We start from the raw sequence: 22,103 nt of genomic DNA, 5'->3' as shown, positions 1-22,103 counted from the left end.
TAAGGCAATCCGAAACTAAAACATATTAACACAACTATTTGATTCCACCCCAGTTGCATAATATGGATCCAGAAAGAGAATATATACTATATATACTTACTGATGGCAGTTCCATGGTGACAGATTACTGATAAGAGATCATACATCACTATTTGAGTTGGACTGTCTTTGGCAAGAAAAGGTTGAAGATCAAGTCCTTCCAAGGGAAAGGATACATGAGTCCCAATTTTTGTGGAAAACATAAGGTCATGCCTGAATCTTTTGAGATGAATGCACAATATCTATAAAGAAGAGTAGAAACTCATTCAAAAACTGATGCTTCACAACTTAATACTAATATAAAAGGCAAGCATTTTACTACTGCTACCTTGTTATTAAATTTATTGCGTTCTGTCCTGCCTTCTCATTTTTTATTTTTATTTTTACAAAAAAGGGATGTTCCATGGGCCACTTTACATAATGCTACCAAAGATTTGTGTCTAGTTCGGTGAATAAGGACATTTTCCTGCACAGATGTACACTTTTGTAGAAAAAACTCCCTATGTAACTGGTTATAATGGAATATTATGGGTTGTATCCAATGCCATCTATGTGGAAGCAGAATGAACTTCTGCTTGTACTTTGGAACTTCACCTTCCTCTCCTCTCCCACACAGCCTACTACATGCCCTCAAAATCTGCTGGATGGTTGATGGACGCTTTGGAGCAGATTTTTGGGTGCACAGAGGCAGCCACAGATGCTTTGTAAAAAAATGTAATGAGTGCCATGCAGTTGCGTCCATGTGCCTGAGGAACTGATATACACTTGTGCAATGGGCTGGAGGATGCTCCAGATCTGAGTACATGCAGGGGGGTGGGGGAGGGAGAGTACAGGAAAGCCCATTGTACAAGTGGATATCTGATCACACGTCATCAGCTTTTAGTCATTTGTGTAGGTGCATCGCCATTTTTAATATCTTCATCTGAGTAAGTGTGCAAATGTGACTAGATAAAAGCATCTTTTGGGAAGTCAGAATGCAGCTTTCACACTATATTCACAACTATCTATTATGGAAAAACAACACTATTATTTAAAAAAAATGGAATACCTCAGGAAAGTGTTGAACTTTGCAGAATTTTACTCCGTTTCTTAACCTAAAGCAAATTTAGTAAAGTTGTAAAAAAGTATCCAATGCAAACATTTAAAATAATGACGTTTTAAATACTGTACAATACCCTGGATATTTCAAAATTGCTAACTAGAAAAAGGGCTATCATCTTCAAAAGAAATCACAAGGTTGGAAGTGATCAGAAATTAATTAGATCTTATTTTCACAGACACAAGGCATAAGTCATAGGTATGATCAATTTGTACATCATAAGCAATCATTCCTTCTTGGCAACTGATGTAGTCAGCATATATCAGAAAAGGCAACGTGGGTCTCCTGTTTATTAATACAAAAAACATGCAGCAAATGCACACTCAGAGGAACATTAAGCATAGCTGTGGAAGGAGAAGTCACAGCATGCCCTCAACTAACCTCTCTGAAGGGTACTCAAGTTTTACTCAGAGTAGACATACTGAAACTATTATGATTAGGTTAGATCCATTAATTTTAAAGGTTTCCTTTGAGTAAAACTTTACACTGAGAAAAAATGGGGAGGACATTGTATTTGACTGCAGGCCCAGAATCAAAGTAGGCTGATGACACCAGTCCTCTGAACAAAACGCCTGTTATTTTTTTGGTAGTATGAACTAATTAAAAAAACACAAATTAGCCCCTTGTAGAAGCCAAAGGTACTGTCACTTATGCAAGGAGGGAACTTGCCAAATTCTGCCATTTTCTCCCAGCTCAGTCGCAGTCCCCCAACACTGCCTTGAAAGGTATTCAAGAGGGTCCCCTGATTCTCATGAGCAACATCTTATTTTCCTTATTTCTTTATTAAATTTGATACTGCCTTTTATCCAAGGATCACAGGGTAGTTTACAATATTAAAAGCCCCACGCTGGGCAAATGATTCCTCCACTGCAGGGGGTTGGACTAGATGACCCTCATGATCCCTGCCAACTCTACGATTTTACAATTCTATCTTTGCTTCTGTTTGCAGCCTCTTGCCATATATTTGGTGCTGCACCAATGTCCCTACAACCCTCATGAACCTTGGGCCAGGGGGCAGAAGAGAACTGAAAGGAAGCCTAGAAAATCTTTCTGTATAGTTCAAAGCATCTGTGCACTTATGAACATAGGGAGATGCTGTATGCCAGGCATGTCCAACAAGTACGGTGTGATCTATGATCCAATATAAAAACTGGCAGTGATCTACCACCCAGGGATGGGTGCAGGGTGGGTGGGCATGCACCACCGGCTGCTTCTCCCAAAGGGGCAGGAATGGGAGCAGGGTGGGTGGGCGAGTGTTGGCTGCTTACGCCGAGGGGGGCAGGGATGGGTGCAGGGTGGGTGGGCGATGCTGATCCTGCCTTCTCCCCCTTCCTCCCTCCACCCCCGGTCAAAGAGAGCCACTCAGGTGATTTCAATGCCAATCCTGCCTTCTCCCCCCCCCGGCCTCCCTCCACCCCTGCGCAGGCGATGCTGTTGCTGGTCCTGATCCCGCCTTCCCTCGTCAGAGACCTGGCTCCTTCTCGCCTCCCTCCTCCCCCCCAGCACATCTCTCTCTCTCTCTCCTCAAACCAGCTGGGCTACGGAGCTCTTTCATGCCCGGCTTTGGAACTGTTGTCTGTCTGTCTATTGAGGAGCATGCTGTACTCCAGCTGCCTTAGGCCCGCTATCGACCCAGATCAACCTTCAGGTGTCTTCTAAAAGTTTTATAGTTCTTTATCTCCTTGACATCTGATCAGCAGGCAGATGTCTTATACACCTTGTCAAAATCCTTGTGTGAGGAGTGCAGAAGTGAAGGGAAAGGGAGAGGCAACTTTTCCTGCACTCTGCCTTTACTTGCAAAATGCCTTTTCCCACTTCCATCTTTCTGAAAAGAAAGAGGTACTTTGGATACTCAGGCTGTGTTTTGTAGGTAAAGGCAATGGAGACTTTCGCTGCAAAACAAGATTTGGGGGAAGTGGGAGGAAGGGGAAGTCCCACTGTATCTGCTGCTGCAATTCTGGCTCTCATCCAACAGCTTTTAAAGTAACCACATATATCAAATTATAAGAATTTAAGAGCAGGCCACTTACTTTTTACACTTTTCACAACTGTACATATTGTCACCTGCAGACATTGTGGGAAGGAAAGCACAACCATTATTCTAAAAACATATTCCCACCACAGCCTGCACTGAGCTTTTCTGATTTTGAAAGGCACTAAGTATTCAAGACATTCTAGCATCAGGAATACATGCACTACATGGACTTTCACAGACTAGATATCCGCCCAGATAGCTTAAAAATATTTTTGTTAATAAATTGTAAGATTGGGCCATAGGAAGCTGCATTATAGTGAGTCTGACTACTGATCCATCAAGGTCTGTACTACAAAGGCAGACCCTCTGCTCACCCTACTTGAAGATGCTAGGGATTGAATCAGGGATTTTCTGCATTCAAAGCAGATGTCCTACCAATGAGCCACAGCCCTTCCCATCAATGAAAATGAGATTATTTTAAATTAAAGGGATAAAATTTCTACACTGGCTAATTTGAACCTTTGCTCTGTTGAATATATTGTCAACTGATGGTTCCGCAACAGTGTAAAAGGGAACCTTTTCTAGACCTTTTGAATGTGAAAATAGGTAGAAAAAGTAAGAGGTATGGTGGTCATATTTAGTAAGACATGTAAAAAATATTAATTTCTTACCTTTCAGTTCATCTCTAGCAAAAAAGGCAGCAAGACAATCTTGTAAGGTTACTGTTGGACCCCAAAACCAGCTAGGAACACATGAGACAACAAACCTGAAACATCATTGACAAAAAAAACAGCAAATGTTCTGCCAGTACAGCAGAAACATCAATTTAAAATGTTCAAGCAATGCAAGGAAACAAACCTTTTGAAGTATTCCATGAAAAAGGCTATCCAGCCCTGAGGAGCATATGCTTCACCACAAGAGCCTGCCTTGATAAGAGAGGTCTGATGACTTGCCGAATGCAGCTTAGCAAGGTCTTCCTTGCCTGGAATAGGCAATGACAAGTCCTGGAAAGTCTCCAGGGTCACTGACACCTATTGCCAAACCAAAGGGAAGATGATTAGGCCAACACCACCTTCTTTTTAATTGACCCAATAAAATTCTATATGTTAAACTACCAACACTAAATTCCACTTGTGGCTAATTACAGTGCTTTGTTCCAATAATACCACTAGATGGCAAACTACAGGCAATTGCAGGTAACTTACAACCTTCACGCATATAACTTGTGCACATTCAGCTTTACGTACTTGGCAATTACAAAAAAAAATTAAAAAGGGAGCGGGCTTCCAGGAAAAAAGACTTTGGCATTCCCATTCATAACCCAATGTGTTCTGAGTATACACAATTTTGGTTTTAGGCACTATGCCCGGAATGTAACCCCAAAGTAAGTCGAGAGTTGCCTGGATGCATCCACTGTAAAGCACTACAGTACTATGTGAACATGAAAATTAACAGTAGCTGTTTGGGACTAAACTAAGCTGAAAAAGCTATTAAGAACAGGAAACAGACCAGCCTAAAACTATGAGGAAGTCCGAACTAGAATAATCCAGGAACTGTTTGCATATTTCAAGTGGATGAATAAATATATTCATGCTTCATTTTTAACAACTTCTTTTACCATATAAGGGAAGAAAACTTACACAAGTACTAATGGTGTACGTAGCAACATTTATTTTATCCCTTCACTTACCCGGTCACATGTTAGACATTGTACTGAACTTATGATAGTCCCATCAAATATGTCAGAAATAACACTTCTGAATTTTTTGTGTTTCTTCTTTTTGGGGGAACATATGGTTGAAACTAAAAAGAAAAGAAAATTGAAATCAGGACAGAGTTGAAGTACAGTAACTTTTTATTCTACCCTTCCTCTGGTCTCTGTGGCACAATGGGTCAGTGAATCTGGCTGTTAACCAGAAGGTTGGTAGTTCAAGCCCACCCAGGGATAGCTGTGGGCAAGATTCCTGCATCACAGTGGGTTGGAGTAGATGACCCTTGGGGCCACTTCTAACTCTACAACTCTATGATTCTAAGAATACCAGACCTATAGTTAATTCTCCCTTTCTTTTACTATTTTTGAGAACTCCACTACCAAACATTCAGAAAAATAACTTTAAAAGCAGAAGACATCTGCAGGCAGCCCTGTTTAGGGAAGATTTTAATGTTTGATAGACTACTGTATTTTAATATTTTGTTGGAAGCCGCCCAGGGTGGCTGAGGAAACCCAGCCAGATGGGCAGGGTATAAATGATAAATTTATTTGTTGTAGTAGTATTATTTTTAATAAACAGTGAGCCGAAAAGCAAATCCACTTTATTACAAAACATTGCTTATTGAGCTGGCTAGGGTAGCAGATTTTTTAATATAATTCTACAAGGGGAGATGGCAGTGTTCACACAAAACATACATTAAGTACATTTCACATTAACATGGGGTCTTTGGCACAAGACCTCACTGCTCCCATGCCACAAATCTGCATGACAGATGGTGATAAGAAGACAGCCAACTCTTCGACTATACAAAATGCAACTTCTAGACAGGGCTGTCCCACAAAAATTATATCCAATAAGGAAATTTGGTATAGACAACAAATGACTTAAGGGTTCTATTATGGTTTCTGCAAGCCTTCTGGCTTTGAACAAATCACTGGATCTTTCAGATTTGATGGGAGACAAAGGCCTTGCCTTGTACATCAGGAAAATATGATAGCAGAACAGACTGCACTACTTCAGATTGCAGGTTGGAGATAAACCTTTTTAAGTGTTCCTCCATGTAAACACACCCTGAAAGTAGAAAACTAACAGATTCAGGGGAAATATTCAGACCTAGCCCTCTCCTGCTGTGCTAGTTTTCTATTTACAAAGACACTTAAAATCAATTCAGAATGTGATTCTGCACCTGTAGCCTGAACTGGCATAGTCCATTCTATCACCTCAGCCACTAAACCCTCTGCCACTAAATTCTCACCTCATTCTGCTTGCATGTACAGACCCAGACAAAGACAGCCTCACATGCAGTGTCCACAGCACAATCCAGAGAGACTGTATGTGGCTCAATCCCTACTACTATGTATGTGTCAGAAGAAGAAAACTCCTGTGTGTCAGGCAATGGAGATATAAATGTGCAAAAGCATCTTATGAAACAAAATAAAAGACAGTTTAAATACAAACTAGAAGAGAATTTTCTTAACTAGCTTTTAAAAGAACTGGCTACATGAAAGTATGAAAAAGAAACGAAGCAGATGAAGGAATAAAATGTGACTGGAAAACAATAGGATATTTTAAGCTCCTCTGACAAATTTGCCAAAATGATGCAACTCCCCAGAGACATTCAGTAAATAAATAGAGGCTTTGGTGCTGGTGTTTGGTCCCTAGACAGAAATCTTGTGCTTGCCGTTTATGTTATTGTCTTAGCATTTTGTTGATGGAATGAGATACCCAAAGCCCTCAAAATAGTATGGGGCATGGGAACAAATAAAGGGTTCTTCATGTCCAGTCTCACTGCTGACACCCACCAGACCACAGTGTAATACTGAAAGACCAAAATTCATTTCCAATATGAATTGATGAAAGGGGGTGGGTGAATCAAGCAACTTAATGTTGTTATTTTAATCATTTAAAAGTGTTAGGACCAATACAGGAGAAAAGCACCAAGTAACATTAGGGAATGCTATACCTTTTTTGTTCAAGGGTCCCAGTCCAGACCAGAAAGTACCTGATTTGGGAGGGCTGGTTGATAAACGTGCATTCCCCCCATCTTTTGAAGGAAAACTTTGTGGCATAGACACATCATTCATATGGACATCATTGATATAGTCTGTAAAACACATTTTAGCCAAATAAGTATTACAAAATTAAAATGAACCAAGAGGATGGAGTTAAAAATTAATTTTAACTGCCCAGAGTCCTATTTGTTATTAAGTTTAAGAAGAAGAGTCACAATTCCCTTCAAAAGAAAAAGAAAAAAACCTGGAATCATGAGCAGGGTAGAAAATGAACCAAGGAAGAATGGAAAAGGATATGAACCAAAACTGCCACAATGGAAAAATTAAGCAAATGAAAAATTAGAAGTTGCGAAGGAAAATAGAGCAGGGACTGGTGAAGGAAGAGGGACACTATGTAAAGATTGTTTAGAAACTACAAAAAGTGTGTATTTTGCCACATCCAAGACATCATTCAGCTCAAATGTTTTACCCCATACAGACAAGAGCAGCAGCTTTCATGCTGGCTAAAATGTCTAGCGTCAACCAGGTATTTCAGCAATATTGCCATGGGGTCTTCACATTCTTTAATCTTAACTTAGAGAAAATGCATAGCTTCTGCTGTGAAAAATGCACATACATGTAAGTTTGCAATTTCAGTTTGCAAAGAAAAGCTCATCTAATTACACGAACAACTTTCCATTTCTGCCAACGTGAGGGTAGAAACTGTCAAGTAAATGAGCAAACACTCATTTCCCTAATACACAAATGATCACATACACACACCACTCCATTCCAGCCCCTTCTCATGGCAAGTGGTTTACTTCACTCTTAAAGTGCACTTATCCTTAAACTGAAACAACCATGTTGCTATCACTCGACAGAGAAACGTGAGAAAGCAGTGAAAGCACATGTCACTCCTGGAACAGAGCTGGAAGCAACTTCTTCCAACCATTGTGGTCAACTAGCAACTGTTCTGGAAGCCCAAGAGACCTTGGGAGTGCCTTCAACCAGCTTTGGCTGGTATACTAGCTGCAGTATCTGGATAGCATGGTGACTGCAGCCCATGCACTGGTAACTTCAAGACTGCATTACTGCAATGTGCTCTATATGGGTCTGCCCTTGGGAAGAGCTACCGAGTGCAGAATGAAGCAGCTAATATCCAACCCAAACACTGAGCTCCAGTTCAAAATTTTGTCATTTTATGCAAACACTGGACACATTTTATTAATTTTACCTGGAGGAGTACTGTTAGTTCCTTTGTGTTACAGAGGCCCACCTGCTCTCAACCAAAGTCAAGCACTTAAGTGTCTTCAGCAGGCATCCTTGCTTTTAACTTTCAGGCACCTCCTGAAGACTTTGCTATGCCGACAGGCCTATCCTGTTGTTTACTATTTTTTCCCCCTAGTAGGCAATCATTTTAATCATTGTTCTGTTCTGCTTTCAACGTTTTTAATATTCTTATATTTCCGTACACCAACCTGATATTTTAGCAAAAGGCAGCACAGAAACACTTACATAAATAAATAAGGGAAAACCAGAGTAACTATCACTTGCTTTTGTTGTTGGTAGAATTCAGACTAGTGCCTCCCCAAAGTCTTGTACTATCTGTTCTATTACAGAGTGACAGAACTTGGCCATTTTAATATAAAATTGCAGCAACCCATCCTAATAACAGCTGATCATACAAAAACAAATGGTTTATATCCACTGCTGCCAAGTCAACAACAAATTCAAAAATATTCTATCCTGTAAGAGCTACAAACGAGATCAAAATCAGTAAAATAACATTGTAGCATGTAGTTAGGTGGAATTGAATCTTGTAACAGATGTGACCAAACTATTACCCAACACTTTTTCTAATTAATAGCCATACAATCACCTGAGTATCTGCTGTGTATTTGCACCTTCACTGTTTCCTGATTGTTCAAAAATTCAGCCGTTTCAAAGAAATTGTATATGTCTTTTTCTATGTCTTCCACAGAGCTTGCTTTGTTCATCTTGGTACACAAGGATTTCTCTTTCTGATTGTCTTTGGATGCATTTTCATCATCCTGAATTAACATTGTGTCCTCTGCTTGGTCCTCTGCCACAGATTTTGACCAAGCCTCATTTTCTACCTTATCAGTATTATTGCATGATTGAAAGTCTACATCCGATTGACTCTTCTCTTCTTCCATGCTCTCTTCATTTGCTGGGATACTATCCTCTACTGCAATAACAGGCTCTTTTAACTCTTCATGTAGTAAATCCATCAAACAACGCAAAAATTCCTGTGCATCCTGAAATTTAAAATGGTAGGTACAGCATTGTGCTTTATTCAGTTGAGTACTCCAATGGTGCTAGCCATTCAATAATGCTAAAAAGAACTTTCAATCAGCTCTTTGGGTTTACAGCAGTGATTCCAAATCCCACAAACCCCGGATCACTTGAAAATTGCTGATGGTCTTGGCAGACCAGTTAATGATTTTTCTGCCTGTTGTAGCAAATGTAATGGATTATGCTACATGCTGTATTACTTTTATTTTTATTGCTTCTTCTTCTTATATTTTATTTTATTACAAAATAAAAGCTCCTAGTTCCCTATTGTGGTCTGTAGCTGGATTTAAACTGTTCTAAATTTTCACATTACACTTTATGGGTTGTATCCAATGCTGCACCTGCAGAATTCTGCTTGTGCAATGAGACTTCCTGTTCACCTCTCCACATAGCTCCAAAGTCTGCTCTGGAAACTCCTCTGGAGCAGATTCTGAGTGTGTGTGATGGGCAGCAGGGGAGATGAGGGGAAGTTCCATTGCTCATGCAGACGTCTGCTGCAGTAGCAGAACAGCGACGTTGGATATGACTGTGTAATTTTGGACCTAGGCAGAATTTTATCAACTACTCTTATTCATAAATCAAGAAGGGGAAAAACCAGCATGGATTGTAAACATCATCTAGCAGCTAGCCAAGAACCCGAAGTGAAATGTATTATTTTACCTGCAATTTCCATTTCTTTGAACCTTGCAGCTTTACTAAATAAAATTTTCCTGTAGTATGCATAGAGGAAGCCTTAAGAAAAGCTTACCTGCTGAGAATAGCCTCGAAATGTTGGATTAACTGTTTTAATTCCTTGAAACAAATTTGTGGGGACAACTGCTCCAGGTCTGGAAGAAAAAAATATTTAAGTGCATTTACAACTTTTCAAATGGTTGAAATGTTTCAGTTTACTAGTATAGTATTCAAATTGCAATAGTTTTTAAACCAACAAATCAGAATGTCAAGAGGTTTCTAAAACTGCCTTTGGATACAAAATCTGAATTTCATCTCTCAGCATCCTATGACATTATAGGCCTATTCTCACCTTTCTTGATTCTGTGATTGATTGGGTACACTGTTTGGGGTAGTATTGATGTATCAATATGCCTTTCATGCATCATGAAATATTCATTTCATGCATCCTTTCTTATTCCTTTCACACAAGACTGTACTCATTGATGTGTACATCTAATTCTGTACCATACACGTAACTTAAGAACAATCTAAGATAAAACACAAAATCTTGCTTGCTTGCCGCAGTCTTTTATATTTTGACTCAAACTATACCAAAGTAAACAATAAGAATTCTGTCAAGGAAATTGTGAGTTTCAATTAGAGGCATCTTTTTAGTCACTGCTGAAAGCTGTGTGGGGCACTAGATGTACCTTGTCTAACTTCATCAGATCAATTCTTATTTTATTATACAAGAGCTGCTTAAAATTCTACAACCCAGGTAATCCATAATCTTTATGGATATTTATTGTTTCAATAGGTGATGCCCCAAACTAAAAACAGAAAAAAATTACAATGCACTCAAATTACGATACATTTCAAACAGAGATCCTACATTATTCAATAACTCAGCCAAATTCATTCGAACATGCTAATTGCTTACAGTAGGCCTTCCATTCAGGTGCTAGATTAATGTTATATTATCGTAATTATAATTATTGTGGGATGATTTACATGTCATAACCTACTATGGAACTGAATAAGCAGATGTAAGATTTTCATTGGGAAGATGACTTCAAGTGTGTGCATATTATGAAAAATACAGTTTTACCTCATATGTTTTCTGCTAAACAATCATTGAAACTCTAAGATTTTATGTAGTTCACTAATTACAAAATATTCTACTGAAAATATATTTGTGAGAAGCTGATTTAGAAAAATTATGCCAGTACAGAAGTAGCACAATACCTGCTTTTATGCCAGAGTTCTGTCATCAGTTTGTAATAACTTCTGCAGATGGCTGGTTTCTTATCAGTACGAGCTAAACTCCCACAGTCAAGGAAAAACTGGGTTAATGGTGGGCTGGCAAGAAAGAGAAAAAGACCATTAGTTTTTTGAGACTGTGCTAAACGTGTCAATATTACTCCAACCCCAGTTATATGGTACAGCTCTGCTCCTTTCTAGATAAGCTCCATTTTTCTAGTAAGAGACACTTTGATTCCATGATAGGGTGATACCATCTTGCACCTTCAGCATCTGATTGCAACAGTAACAGATCTGTTTAATAATATATTAACAAAATGAGATGCAGTGTAACAAAATGACCACACTGCTTCTACACCAATAAATATTGAAGAAAAAATAAAAGCCTTTTATAAACTTTTGGTTTTAATCCTTTTCTTTACATTCATATCATCAAGAAATTGGATACCCTTGAGTTAGCACAGAAAATCAGTGAAAACAGGAAAAGAGTCCTGTATTTCATAGGCCAATTAAATAACTATGAGACGATCTGTAAAGTGAAAACTCATATTAATGTAACTTATGAGTTTGAGGGCCTTATGAAAGGGCATATGATCAGGACGTGCCTCCATCAAGTTCTGTAGGCCATACAACTCACATAGTAATATTTATGCTATAACCTATACCCTACACAGCTTCTTGCTGATCTGGACTTTCTAACAACTGAAAAGCACACTGCCCTACAAAGAGGACTGTTTTTCTTACCAATTTGAAAGAGCTTGTAAAGCTGCATTCATGTAACAAGTGTTTCCAATATTTTTCAAGCCTGTCAGTCCTGCAAATAATGAAAAACTGCTAAGCAAGCAAAAAAAAGGTTACAATATGTGTAGTAGGGAGTTTCTCACAGGGATTTAAAAGCAACATTTTAGCCTGTGTATATACATAGTAGCTCAGAACTCAATGAGAGATATCCAAAATCAGTCATACTAAGCTAGATCTATTGAAATCAACAGACACAAGCCAATTAATTTCAGTGGGTCTACTCTGGGTATGGCTTATTTGGCTATCACCCAATGAGACAACATCTGTGAAATTTAACTCCTACTCACTGCTCTTATAAATTGAATAAAAGTGTCTCCTCATTTCTCCTCACATTTTTATCTTGTCTTTAAATTATATCACTGACCGCAGTCACCACAGAACTAAACAAATTCTTGCATTCCCTCCAAGACCCTTAAAAGGTAAAGGGTCCAGTCGCAGACGACTCTGGGGTTGCGGCGTTCATCTCGCTTTATTGGCCGAGGGAGCTGGCATACAGCTTCTGGGTCATGTGGCTAGCATGACTAAGCCGCTTCTGGCAAACCAGAGCAGTGCACAGAAACGCCGTTTACCTTCCCGCCGGAGCGGTACCTATTTATCTACTTGCACTTTGACGTGCTTTTGAACTGCTAGGTTGGCAGGAGCAGGGACCGAGCAACGAGAGCTCACCCCGTCGCGGGGATTCGAACCACCGACCTTTTGATCAGCAAGCCCTAGGCTCAGTGGTTTAACCCACAGCACCACCCGCGTCTCTCCAAGAACCTTAGAAATGTCCAATTTCTCTCTCAACCCAGCTCCCTAGATGTCCAGCTGAACACTTACATTTCAACAGACAAAGCATATTATCCAAATAGGTAACTAATTAGGGTCAGAAAACTGAGATGTAGGGGTAGATGGGACCTATAAAACAATTATGTGAAAGAAGAACATAAAAGCACACATGAAACCACTGATGAGATAAAATTTCACTGAAATTATGAATATGGTACTAACAATTTGTGTCAACTAACAATATTTTGGTGAACTTTTCAGTTATATTACCTCTTGCCTTGAATTCATCCTCTTCATCTACTTGTACATCAAGGTCATCAAATGTTGCAATTAGAGGAATTTTCAGCGTAGGGATACTAGGTAACCTAATATCCTTTGGGAAAGATCAAGATACAAAGCATGAGAAGCCTTGTGTTGTTCCTGCAAATCTTACTTTTCTTTGTGTATCATTTAAAATCAGTCTATGAACTTTATATCAAGTTCTAAAGCATGTTTTACATGCAAAGCCAAGAGTTTACTGACATGTATATGTCACAACTTTTTGAAATAACTTATCCAAGAGCATAGGTTTCTTATAGGAAGATAAGAAATATGAATGTTCCGAGGGCTGAGATCACAAGTGGGGAGAGTGCTGATAAACTCAGGTCCTGCTCAAGGGCTATAGCCATCTGGTTGACCACTGCGGTACCACTTAATGAAAGCAACCATATTCAATTTTACTTTAAAAATTAATAGTTATTATGAATGTCAGTATATTAAGGACATATTTTCATAATTCTTAAATGAAGTTTCCCAGCTGAGCTCGAGTTCCATTTCTCAAGGTAGTGCTCAATGCTATATGGCAAAGCACATTCAAAACTCTGGGGAATTTCAAAAGCAATTTGTACTGTGTTCAATTTTTTAAAAAGTCAGAAATCCCACTGGGTATGAGCTGTGCCTAGAGCATGCTTGAAGTGGCTTGTTGGATCCCCATGAGTGATGCAACTGACCACTTTATGAGTGATCATAAAGTATTAAAATATGCACGTATTACACTATCCGTTTTCAAAATTAAAACACAGTAACAGTGTAATCCTATAAATGTTTACGCAAAAGTAAGTGCCACAATTCAAAAGATCTTACTCCCTAGCAAACACACATAGGACTGAACCCTAATAAGCATTTATATAGCACTCTGAAGTTTTTGAACCTCTTGAATATAGATTCTAAATTTAATTGAGCCTTTGGCATGGCCAAAATGGGACTGTGGAAGAGCAAAGTGGTTACAAACTGCTCTGCAAAAGCCTGCATGTTTGTGTAGTCACAGTAAACCATATTTGGCTTACACTGTCATGCAAACCGTGTAAAATCATCAAGAATTTAGGACTCTAAAGATGCTAAAGCAAAATTGCTGTACTACAAGCTTTGTTAATAGCTTCCTTAAACACTATTTAAATAACCTATTGAATGTTTATGTGTAGAAGACTAAAAACCTGACTTCTTAACTGAAACATCTTATAAACCATACATAAACAGCAAAAAAATCAATTTAAAATCCCATATAAAATCCCAGATAGTGAACTTGCCTAATTACCTGTATGATGTGAGACAGTCGAACATTTTGCATTGAAGAATGAGACTTCAGTTTTCTATCAAGAAACACTTCTTTGCTACATGCATAACACCAGACACGTAATGTGGTAAGGTTAACCGTTAGACAGTGATTTGTTTCCTAGAAAACAAATGCAGCTACTAAATCTTTTTAATACAGTAAGACCAACTGTGAAGGAATTGGGTCTTGCTTTTATGGACTGTTGCATTTTACTTGTATGGAAATGCATATCTTTCTAGGCTTCGTTTAAACGTAATGTTTGCACAGACTGTTATAGGAATAACTAGCTACATCCTGACATTCTAAACTTAGGGCAATGAGAACTCCATTGTATACATGAGAGGCTGCACATCCATCACCTGCTGGCAGGAAAATTAAAAGCTCCAAACTGCTTTGAAACTGTAACCCAAAGGGAGGGGCTTACGATTGAGGAGGGGAGTTTATATATAGGAATACACAGCTGAGAAGTGGTGGCACCTGGAAAAAATGGAGTGAGGGCACAGAAGAGACAAAATATATTTCTAGGTGGGCAAGAAAGAAAAATAACAGGAATAACAGCAATTCAGGTATGGAGCAGGGGGGAGCTCATCCCCCTGCCCCCCCCCCCGTGCTGCCTATGCAACTGGGAGGCAATGAGTTCAAGGTGGAACTCCACATGATACAGAAAAAGTAAAAAGTGTTTCCTGGGCTTCATGGAGACCACTTCAGCTCTTAACAGCAGAATGGTAAAAGAATGTGGTTGTGCTAGTTCTTCACGTTAAAGGTGTTTTGCAACTGCATGCTTCCTCTCCATATCAACTTTCTTCCTTAAAATGAAACCCAAATACCTTTGGGAAATACATTTTACTTAGCACAATGCCTTTGGCTTTTTATTCACAAACCATATAGTATCCACTACTATTTTCAACAAAAATTATAAACAAAAACATTATTTTAAACTCCAAAACTTGGATATAGTTGCTATTTACCCTGGTATAAAATACTAGATGTTGCATCACATTTTCCTACACCAGCTGCCAATAAATGTAAAAATAAGGTTATCATGAACAATACAGTTAAATGCTGGAATCTAAATTATGTATTCAGCCATTAAAGGTCCTGCTTATTGAACAAGACATCATTGTTCATATTTGCCGAAATTAAGCAATTATTTATTTTAAATTAAATCTAACATCCCTGTTTATCAACCATCCATATAAGTAATCTCTGCACACCAGAAAGATTCAAAAGTTAAAGATGAGTTAACTTGTCAAAACGCTGAAGTATTTTTACATACATACCTCCGAATGTATGGTACTGTGATCTATATGAGATTCTCCACAACCAACATATGAGCATCTATTCTGTCAAACAAAACAGAATCATTAACAAAATGCAAAATACAGTAATATAGTTGGCACATAATTCAGTCCTCAGCAGGAGCAATGCACAGTATGATACAAATGGGGCGGCACTTTATATTATCAGCTCAAGAGTAATTATCCCACTTCACCAAGAATGCTTCTTCTAAAACTTAGGGCAATGAAACATCGCCAAAAGCAGCATTTGATGAGGCATGATGAGTTGCTGTTGAAACTATTAATGTAAAAAGGTACACAAAAGGGCTCCCTAGATTGGATTCAATCAACATAGCAAGTCAGTATCAAAACTCTACTTGATGTTAATAATTCTACAGTGCAACCTTTCAGGCTAATTTCAATTCCCAGGTAAATATCTTTTAGTGAGACTTGCATAAATAATTACCCATGGTTAAAGCTGCAAGAAATACAATTCAGAGCTGTAATGCTAAGTGTGCCAATGCTGTTGACCAATAAGTGTTGCAGAGGTAACCACTGCTGGACTGCAGCCTAAAGTAACTTCAATTCAAATGGAAAGCTAAGAATTTGGAAGCAGAGTAAGACATTTAAACACACAAACTGAAGCAACTTTTCCTTTAAAATAGTGGTTTTCAATCAGTGTGCCATGGCACCCTGGGGTGCCTTGAATGGTCAGGGGTGCCGCGGTCAACACTAGCCCCTGTCCCTCTTCCCTCTGAAGCCCTCTTTCATCTCTGCCTCCCAAAGGCTTGCACAGTTGTTTGTTGCAGCAGCCCTACAAGCCCCCCCAAGCGAATGGTGCCTCTGGGGCTGGCCAGGGGGTGCTTCCCAGGCCCCAGTGGGGCAGTGGGAAGAGGCACCTCTCTTCTGGGGGGTGGCAGCTCAGAGACCAGGGACGGCTGCTGCAGCTGCCCAGAGGACTCCCAAGGAGAGGGGAGAAGAGAGGAGGCTGAGGAACACTCCACAAGGTGTTCAAAAAAGGGTAAGTGGCTGCTGGCTCTTCAGGTAAGGGGTGACGTAATGGGGCTCCTGAGCCCCAAGGGGTGCAGCAGAAATAATGTAGTTGGTCAAGGGAGCTGTGGACCCAAAAAGGTTCAAAACCTCTGCTTTATAAGAATGAAGTGTTGCATCCAATGCTGTCACTCAGCTGTTGGTAAGGCTTCCCTTAGTGGAACAGGGAGGAAAGCTATTTTCACACACATGCTGCCTCTCCCAAACCTCCTCTGAAGGGTTCCCCAACTCTTAGGAACAGATTTAGTCGGGGTGAGAGGCTGCATGGAGGAGGACAAATCACTAAAAAGTGCTTCTTCCCATTCTGCTGATGAAGACTTACTGTCAGCTGAGTGGTGACATTAGATACAACCAAAAACAAAAATTAGATATTGTGCAGCATAGCTAGTCAATACAACTGTAGCTATTTTTCCTTCACATAATGCCTTAAATAAGGTTAAATAAGATGCTTATTGCAACAACTAGAACACCATTAAGATGGATTGTATAACCTACATTATGAAACCTTTATTATTATGCAGACCACAGAGCTCTAAAGGTTTTCAGTGCAAGACAGTCTAGAATTACAAGAGCTAGTGCAATGGAATGTCTTGCTTTCTCAAGCCCTTACAAATCATGTTCATTCAATTTGGTGGATCTACAAGTAGTTCAAACAAGAAAATGTACATAATTATGGCAATGCTTTGTAGATTACAAAAACAGTGAACATGATTAGTAATTAGGCATTTTAAAATAAAAACAGCACACCAGAAATCAACAGCAAGCAGTAGGTTGCTGGGGCTCCTTTCTGAATCTAAAGAAAAGCATCCACACAAAAGGCAGGGATGGTGTCCAGTGACTTAAGTGGCACTTCTTATGCAGGAACAACTACACAGTTTAATGATTATATGGCAGAAAGCTGGCAACTAACTTATAGCATACCAAACATTTCTGATTAGAATTCTTTCTAAAGTGAAAATAGTAGGTGAGCTTTTACTAAGAACATTTATTTATTTAAGTGATTGCCAGTTTTTTCACCTATCACTCCCATTTTGTCAGCCAACTGCATTCTCCAAAAAGGGATTTTATTTTAACAAAACAGTATTTTTATTTAACAAAATGCAAAATATTATATACAGTGTCCGAGCCAAAATTATCTTTGAAACATGCTTTTCTCAAAAGGGCATGCATGGAGGTTGTTTAGCATACTTGCTCAATTATGGTATTCAAGTTTAGGGGAGAATTGAAATCCAACATGGGGTTCTGCGGCCAGAACACTGGACTTGAACTCACAATTGCTGAGTTCAAAGCACAGCCCAAATATAGTTTCAAAGGTGGCCTTTGTTAGGGGAACAACTTATAACTCACAAGGACACACTGCAGAGGACACTTGAAGAATCCACTCCACAAACACAGTTCCCGCTACAATCCAGCCAAGCCTAGTGGCAGGTGAATACTGCTCTCACCCTTGAATTATCAGTTTTAAACTTAAGGTTCTAGAAAAAAAACCTCTTTCCTGTTGCATATAATAAATGGAATTTCATCTTACCTCTAAGCATGCCCAAAGATTTGGTCCTTTCACTTTACAGTCCTGGCAAGTACCCTATTAAAAGCAGAGAGTGATGTGGTTATTTAATAAAATTAGTCAGAGAGGAGCAAAAGGGCAAAAAGCCCTATTCTCATATTATAAAGTCTAAATATTTATCTGTTCATTACTTCAGAGAATCTGCAATTTTTATATGTTTACTCACACAAAAATTCTGTTTCTACAAAATCAGCTGCTGTTCCACATCTTTGGTGCCACTGATACAGGCTCTATGAGCCCTGCTCTATATCCATATAAAAAGGACTATAGAAAGCATGCTCAAAAGTAAACACAACTAGGTTAGTTTGGACCTAGTCACAGGAAAGTGTGTAGGACTACAATTTTAAAATAGAATGTTTAAGCCTGTATTACATGTCTCCCAATCTTAAACTCTTTATCTGTTTTGTACCACAGAAAAACTTTAATAAAAATTAATTTTAAAATAATAATAATTAGCAACTGCTTCAAAATCCCACGTCCACTTAGGCACATAAATATATGATACCTAAACTCCTACCTAAATAGATTAGCTTAAAAGGCTTCTTCCTGTGGTCATTCATTTAATGATTATGCTAGCCACCCTGGGATCCTTTTAGAGGAAGGCAGGATATAATAAAATATTATTAATAAAACAAGCATGCTGGTCAAGGTTTCGAAAATGGTATAGGTGCAATTTATTCAGAACAAAAGGCTAAATTGATAGTTAACAATGTGGTGACAGAAGAATTTAAGATGGAGAAAGGGACACGACAAGGCTGCCCAATTTCCCCATTGCTTTTTATTTCGGTCCTGGAGGTTTTGCTAAACATGATTAGAAGGGACCATTTGATCAAAGGTATTCAGGTACAACAGTACAAACTTGAACAGCTAAACAGTACAAACTTAAAGCGTTTGCAGATGACTTAGTATTGACATTACAGGAGCCAGAATCTAGTACTAAAAGAGTATTAGAACTGATTCAGGAATTTGGTCAAGTAGCAGGATTTAAGTTGAACAAATTAAAGACTAAGGTTCTTGAGAAAAACTTAACACCGATTGAGAAAGAGAGGTTTCAGAAGGAGACGGGTTTAACACTGGTTAAGAAAGTAAAATACCTAGGGGTTAATATGACTGCTAAGAACCTAAATTTATTTAAAGAGAACTATGAGAAATGTTGGTCAGAAGTGAAAAAGGATCTTGAAATATGGTCAAATCTGAAGCTTTCCTTGTTTGGTCGAATTGCTGTTATAAAGATGAATGTATTGCCAAGAATCTTATTTTTATTTCAATCATTGCAAATTTTGGACAAAATGGATTGTTTCAAGAAGTGGCAGAGAGATATTTCTAGATTTGTCTGGCAGGGCAAGAAGCCCAGAATAAAATTTAAAATATTAACTGATGCAAAGGATAGAGGTGGATTTGCCCTGCCAGACCTTAAACTTTACTATGAATCAGCAGCATTTTGCTGGTTGAAAGAATGGCTGCTTCTTGAGAACACAGACATTTTGGATTTAGAAGGTTTTAACAATGTTTTTGGGTGGCATGCATATTTGTGGTATGACAAGGTTAAAGCATATAAAGCATTTAAAAACCATATTGTCAGAAGAGCACTGTTCAATGTCTGGACAAGATATAAAGGCTTACTTGAAAATAAAACCCCAAGGTGGTTATCACCGATGGAAGCGAAGGCTCAGAAAAAGCTCAATATGGAGGCCAAATGGCCAAAATATTGGGAGATTTTGGAACAGGAGGGTGACAAACTGAAACTGCAGAGTTTTGAGAAACTAAAAGATAAAGTGCGAGATTGGCTTCATTATTATCAAATAAGGGAGGTTTACAACTTGGACAAAAAAATTGGCTTCCAGGTGGAAAAATCAAAATTGGAAACAGAACTGTTAGATCCCAAAACTAAGACATTATCAAGAATGTATAACTTGTTGTTGAAATGGAATACTCAGGATGAAACGGTTAAATCTGCTATGATAAAATGGGCACAAGATGTTGGACATAACATAATGTTTGCTGACTGGGAACAGTTGTGGACCACAGGTATGAAATTCACGGCATGTAATGCCTTAAGAGAGAATATTATGAAAATGATATACAGGTGGTACATGACACCAGTCAAGCTTTCAAAAATCTACCATTTGCCCAATAATAAGTGTTGGAAGTGTAAAGAAAACGAAGGTACATTCTTTCACCTTTGGCGGACGTGCCCAAAGATTAAGGCTTTCTGGGAAATGATCTATAATGAAATGAAAAAGGTATTTAAATATACCTTCCTGAAGAAACCAGAGGCCTTTCTCCTGGGCATAGTCAGCCAATTGGTGCCAAAGAAGGATAGAACTTTCTTTATGTATGCAACAACAGCAGCAAGAATACTTATCGCAAAGTATTGGAAGACACAAGATCTACCTGTTACGAAAAAGGAGCAATGCTGCTGAGTGCTCCAGATGGCTGGAAAGCCAAACAGGATGTTGATGTTATGGGACTGTACCGTGGGAACAAGGGACAGTCTATTATGTGCACTGAGCACCGGATGTTAGCTCAGAGTGTCACATGACCCTGTACTGGAAGTACATGGGTGGAGTTATTCTCTCTCTGCTGTGGCTGCTGAGGAGTGCAGACATGTTCTTTTCTGCACTGCTGGAAAGACAGAAATAAAGGCATGTAAAGACATTTCTGTCTGTCTCTTTCCCCTCCCTGGGGATGGCAGGGAGTGAGGGAGGAGGGATGGTTGTGTTCTTCTCACGTTCGTGAGGAGGATCGGCCGATAGAGACCTCGCCTTGTCTTGCCGGGAGCCGCTGACGGGGAGGTCAACAGGGAATCAAAGCCGGGCACCTGGAGAGTGCCAAATTCCTCTGACATGGCTTTGAAGATTACAACATAATGGTAGCAAAAGCTGCTGGTTATCTGATCCATGGGAATCAGCATGAGAGGTGAGAGGTTGATGGATCGTGTACCATCCTCTGCACCAAGGAAAGAAGATAACGTCTGCATTGCAGCCAGAAGCTGAACAGACGGCTGGACACCGAGAGGAGGTGTTTTCCAAGCATCGGAGCCCCGAAAAGGTATGCTGAAAATCGGGCTAAAAGTGTGAATGCAGATTGATTTTCTGGTTCACAGGAGAGCTGCGTTTGGAAAAACAGCTCTGAGAGCTAAGCTTGCATACCAGAAATTCTTGTGGCGAGATAAGGATGAAAAGTATGCACAGTTGCTAGGCAACGACCGTCAGTCAGCTTGGAAAGTTACTGACACCTGGGGCTGGCTCAGTGAGAGCGAGAGTTGTTTTGTCTTCACTTCTTTGCAAGGACAGTGAGACAGCTTGGAGATTGCCTGCCTGAGAGAGGCAGAAAAACAGCTCAAAAGAGCTTTTGGATTTTACTAGCTCGAGAAAGAGAGCTGAGACTTGGATTCAAAATGGATCCCAAGAAGGGGGGAGCCTTGCCTTACCCGCCTCCCCTCACTAATGACAATTATTCATCTTGGTCTGTAAAGATGAAGGCCCTGCTGCAGAATCAGAGGATTTTTGGGGTGATTGAGAACCCCATCCCTCAAGCACCAACCCGAGGTTGGGAATCACAGAATGTGAAGGCCAGGACGGCTATAATTCTGTGTGTCTCGGATGATCAACTTGTGCATGTTCAGGATTTGGAATATGCGCGTGAGATTTGGGAGACGCTGCGTAGAACACATCAGAGAGATGCTGGATCTTCAGCGTTGCTGTATTTTGAGAAGCTGACCAATCTGAGGCTTGCGCCTGATGGAGATGTTCAAGCGCACCTGACGGAAATGAAATATCTGCGCCAACAGATGGTGGAACGCAATTTCCGTCTGCAGGAGGAAGTGTTTTGCTTCATGATGATAAACAGCTTAAATCGGACTTACAAAACGGTTGCCAGTCAGCTGGGTTCCCTTCCGGCGAACGAATTGACCGCGGAGAGGGTGTCTGCCGTTGTTTTGAATGAACAGTGCAGGCTTGCTGCACTGGAGGTGAAGGACAGGGGGAGGGAAGAACGGAGTTCT

The 22,103-nt window shown here is 39.5% G+C and overlaps 1 protein-coding gene across 8 annotated transcripts in view; it reads right to left on the bottom strand.

Moving 5' to 3' along the window:
- Positions 1–22,103, bottom strand: part of USP33 (ubiquitin specific peptidase 33) — a 37,463-nt gene that overhangs the window by 8,330 nt on the left and 7,030 nt on the right. The window contains exons 3-17 of one of the 8 annotated variants that reach the window (XM_083620940.1): positions 18,062–18,115; positions 15,487–15,544; positions 14,189–14,326; positions 12,886–12,988; positions 11,791–11,860; positions 11,032–11,145; positions 9,881–9,959; positions 8,696–9,095; positions 6,789–6,929; positions 4,804–4,916; positions 3,972–4,144; positions 3,785–3,879; positions 3,169–3,202; positions 1,088–1,133; positions 101–281 (exon numbers count right to left, since the gene is read on the bottom strand). In XM_083620940.1, coding sequence (XP_083477066.1) covers positions 101–281; positions 1,088–1,133; positions 3,169–3,202; positions 3,785–3,879; positions 3,972–4,144; positions 4,804–4,916; positions 6,789–6,929; positions 8,696–9,095; positions 9,881–9,959; positions 11,032–11,145; positions 11,791–11,860; positions 12,886–12,988; positions 14,189–14,221 — 1,582 coding nt within the window. In that variant the 5' untranslated portion in view covers positions 14,222–14,326; positions 15,487–15,544; positions 18,062–18,115. Of the gene's footprint in view, positions 1–100; positions 282–1,087; positions 1,134–3,168; positions 3,203–3,784; positions 3,880–3,971; positions 4,145–4,803; positions 4,917–6,788; positions 6,930–8,695; positions 9,096–9,880; positions 9,960–11,031; positions 11,146–11,790; positions 11,861–12,885; positions 12,989–14,188; positions 14,327–15,486; positions 15,550–18,061; positions 18,116–22,103 lie in introns of all 8 variants that reach the window. The other 7 variants (XM_083620941.1, XM_083620934.1, XM_083620935.1 and 4 more) reach the window with 7 other exon arrangements.

The sequence above is a fragment of the Podarcis filfolensis genome (genome assembly GCF_964270895.1).
Source record: "Podarcis filfolensis genome assembly, chromosome: 6".
NCBI lineage: Eukaryota > Metazoa > Chordata > Lepidosauria > Squamata > Lacertidae > Podarcis > Podarcis filfolensis.
This window is presented reverse-complemented; position numbering and strand designations above follow the sequence as displayed.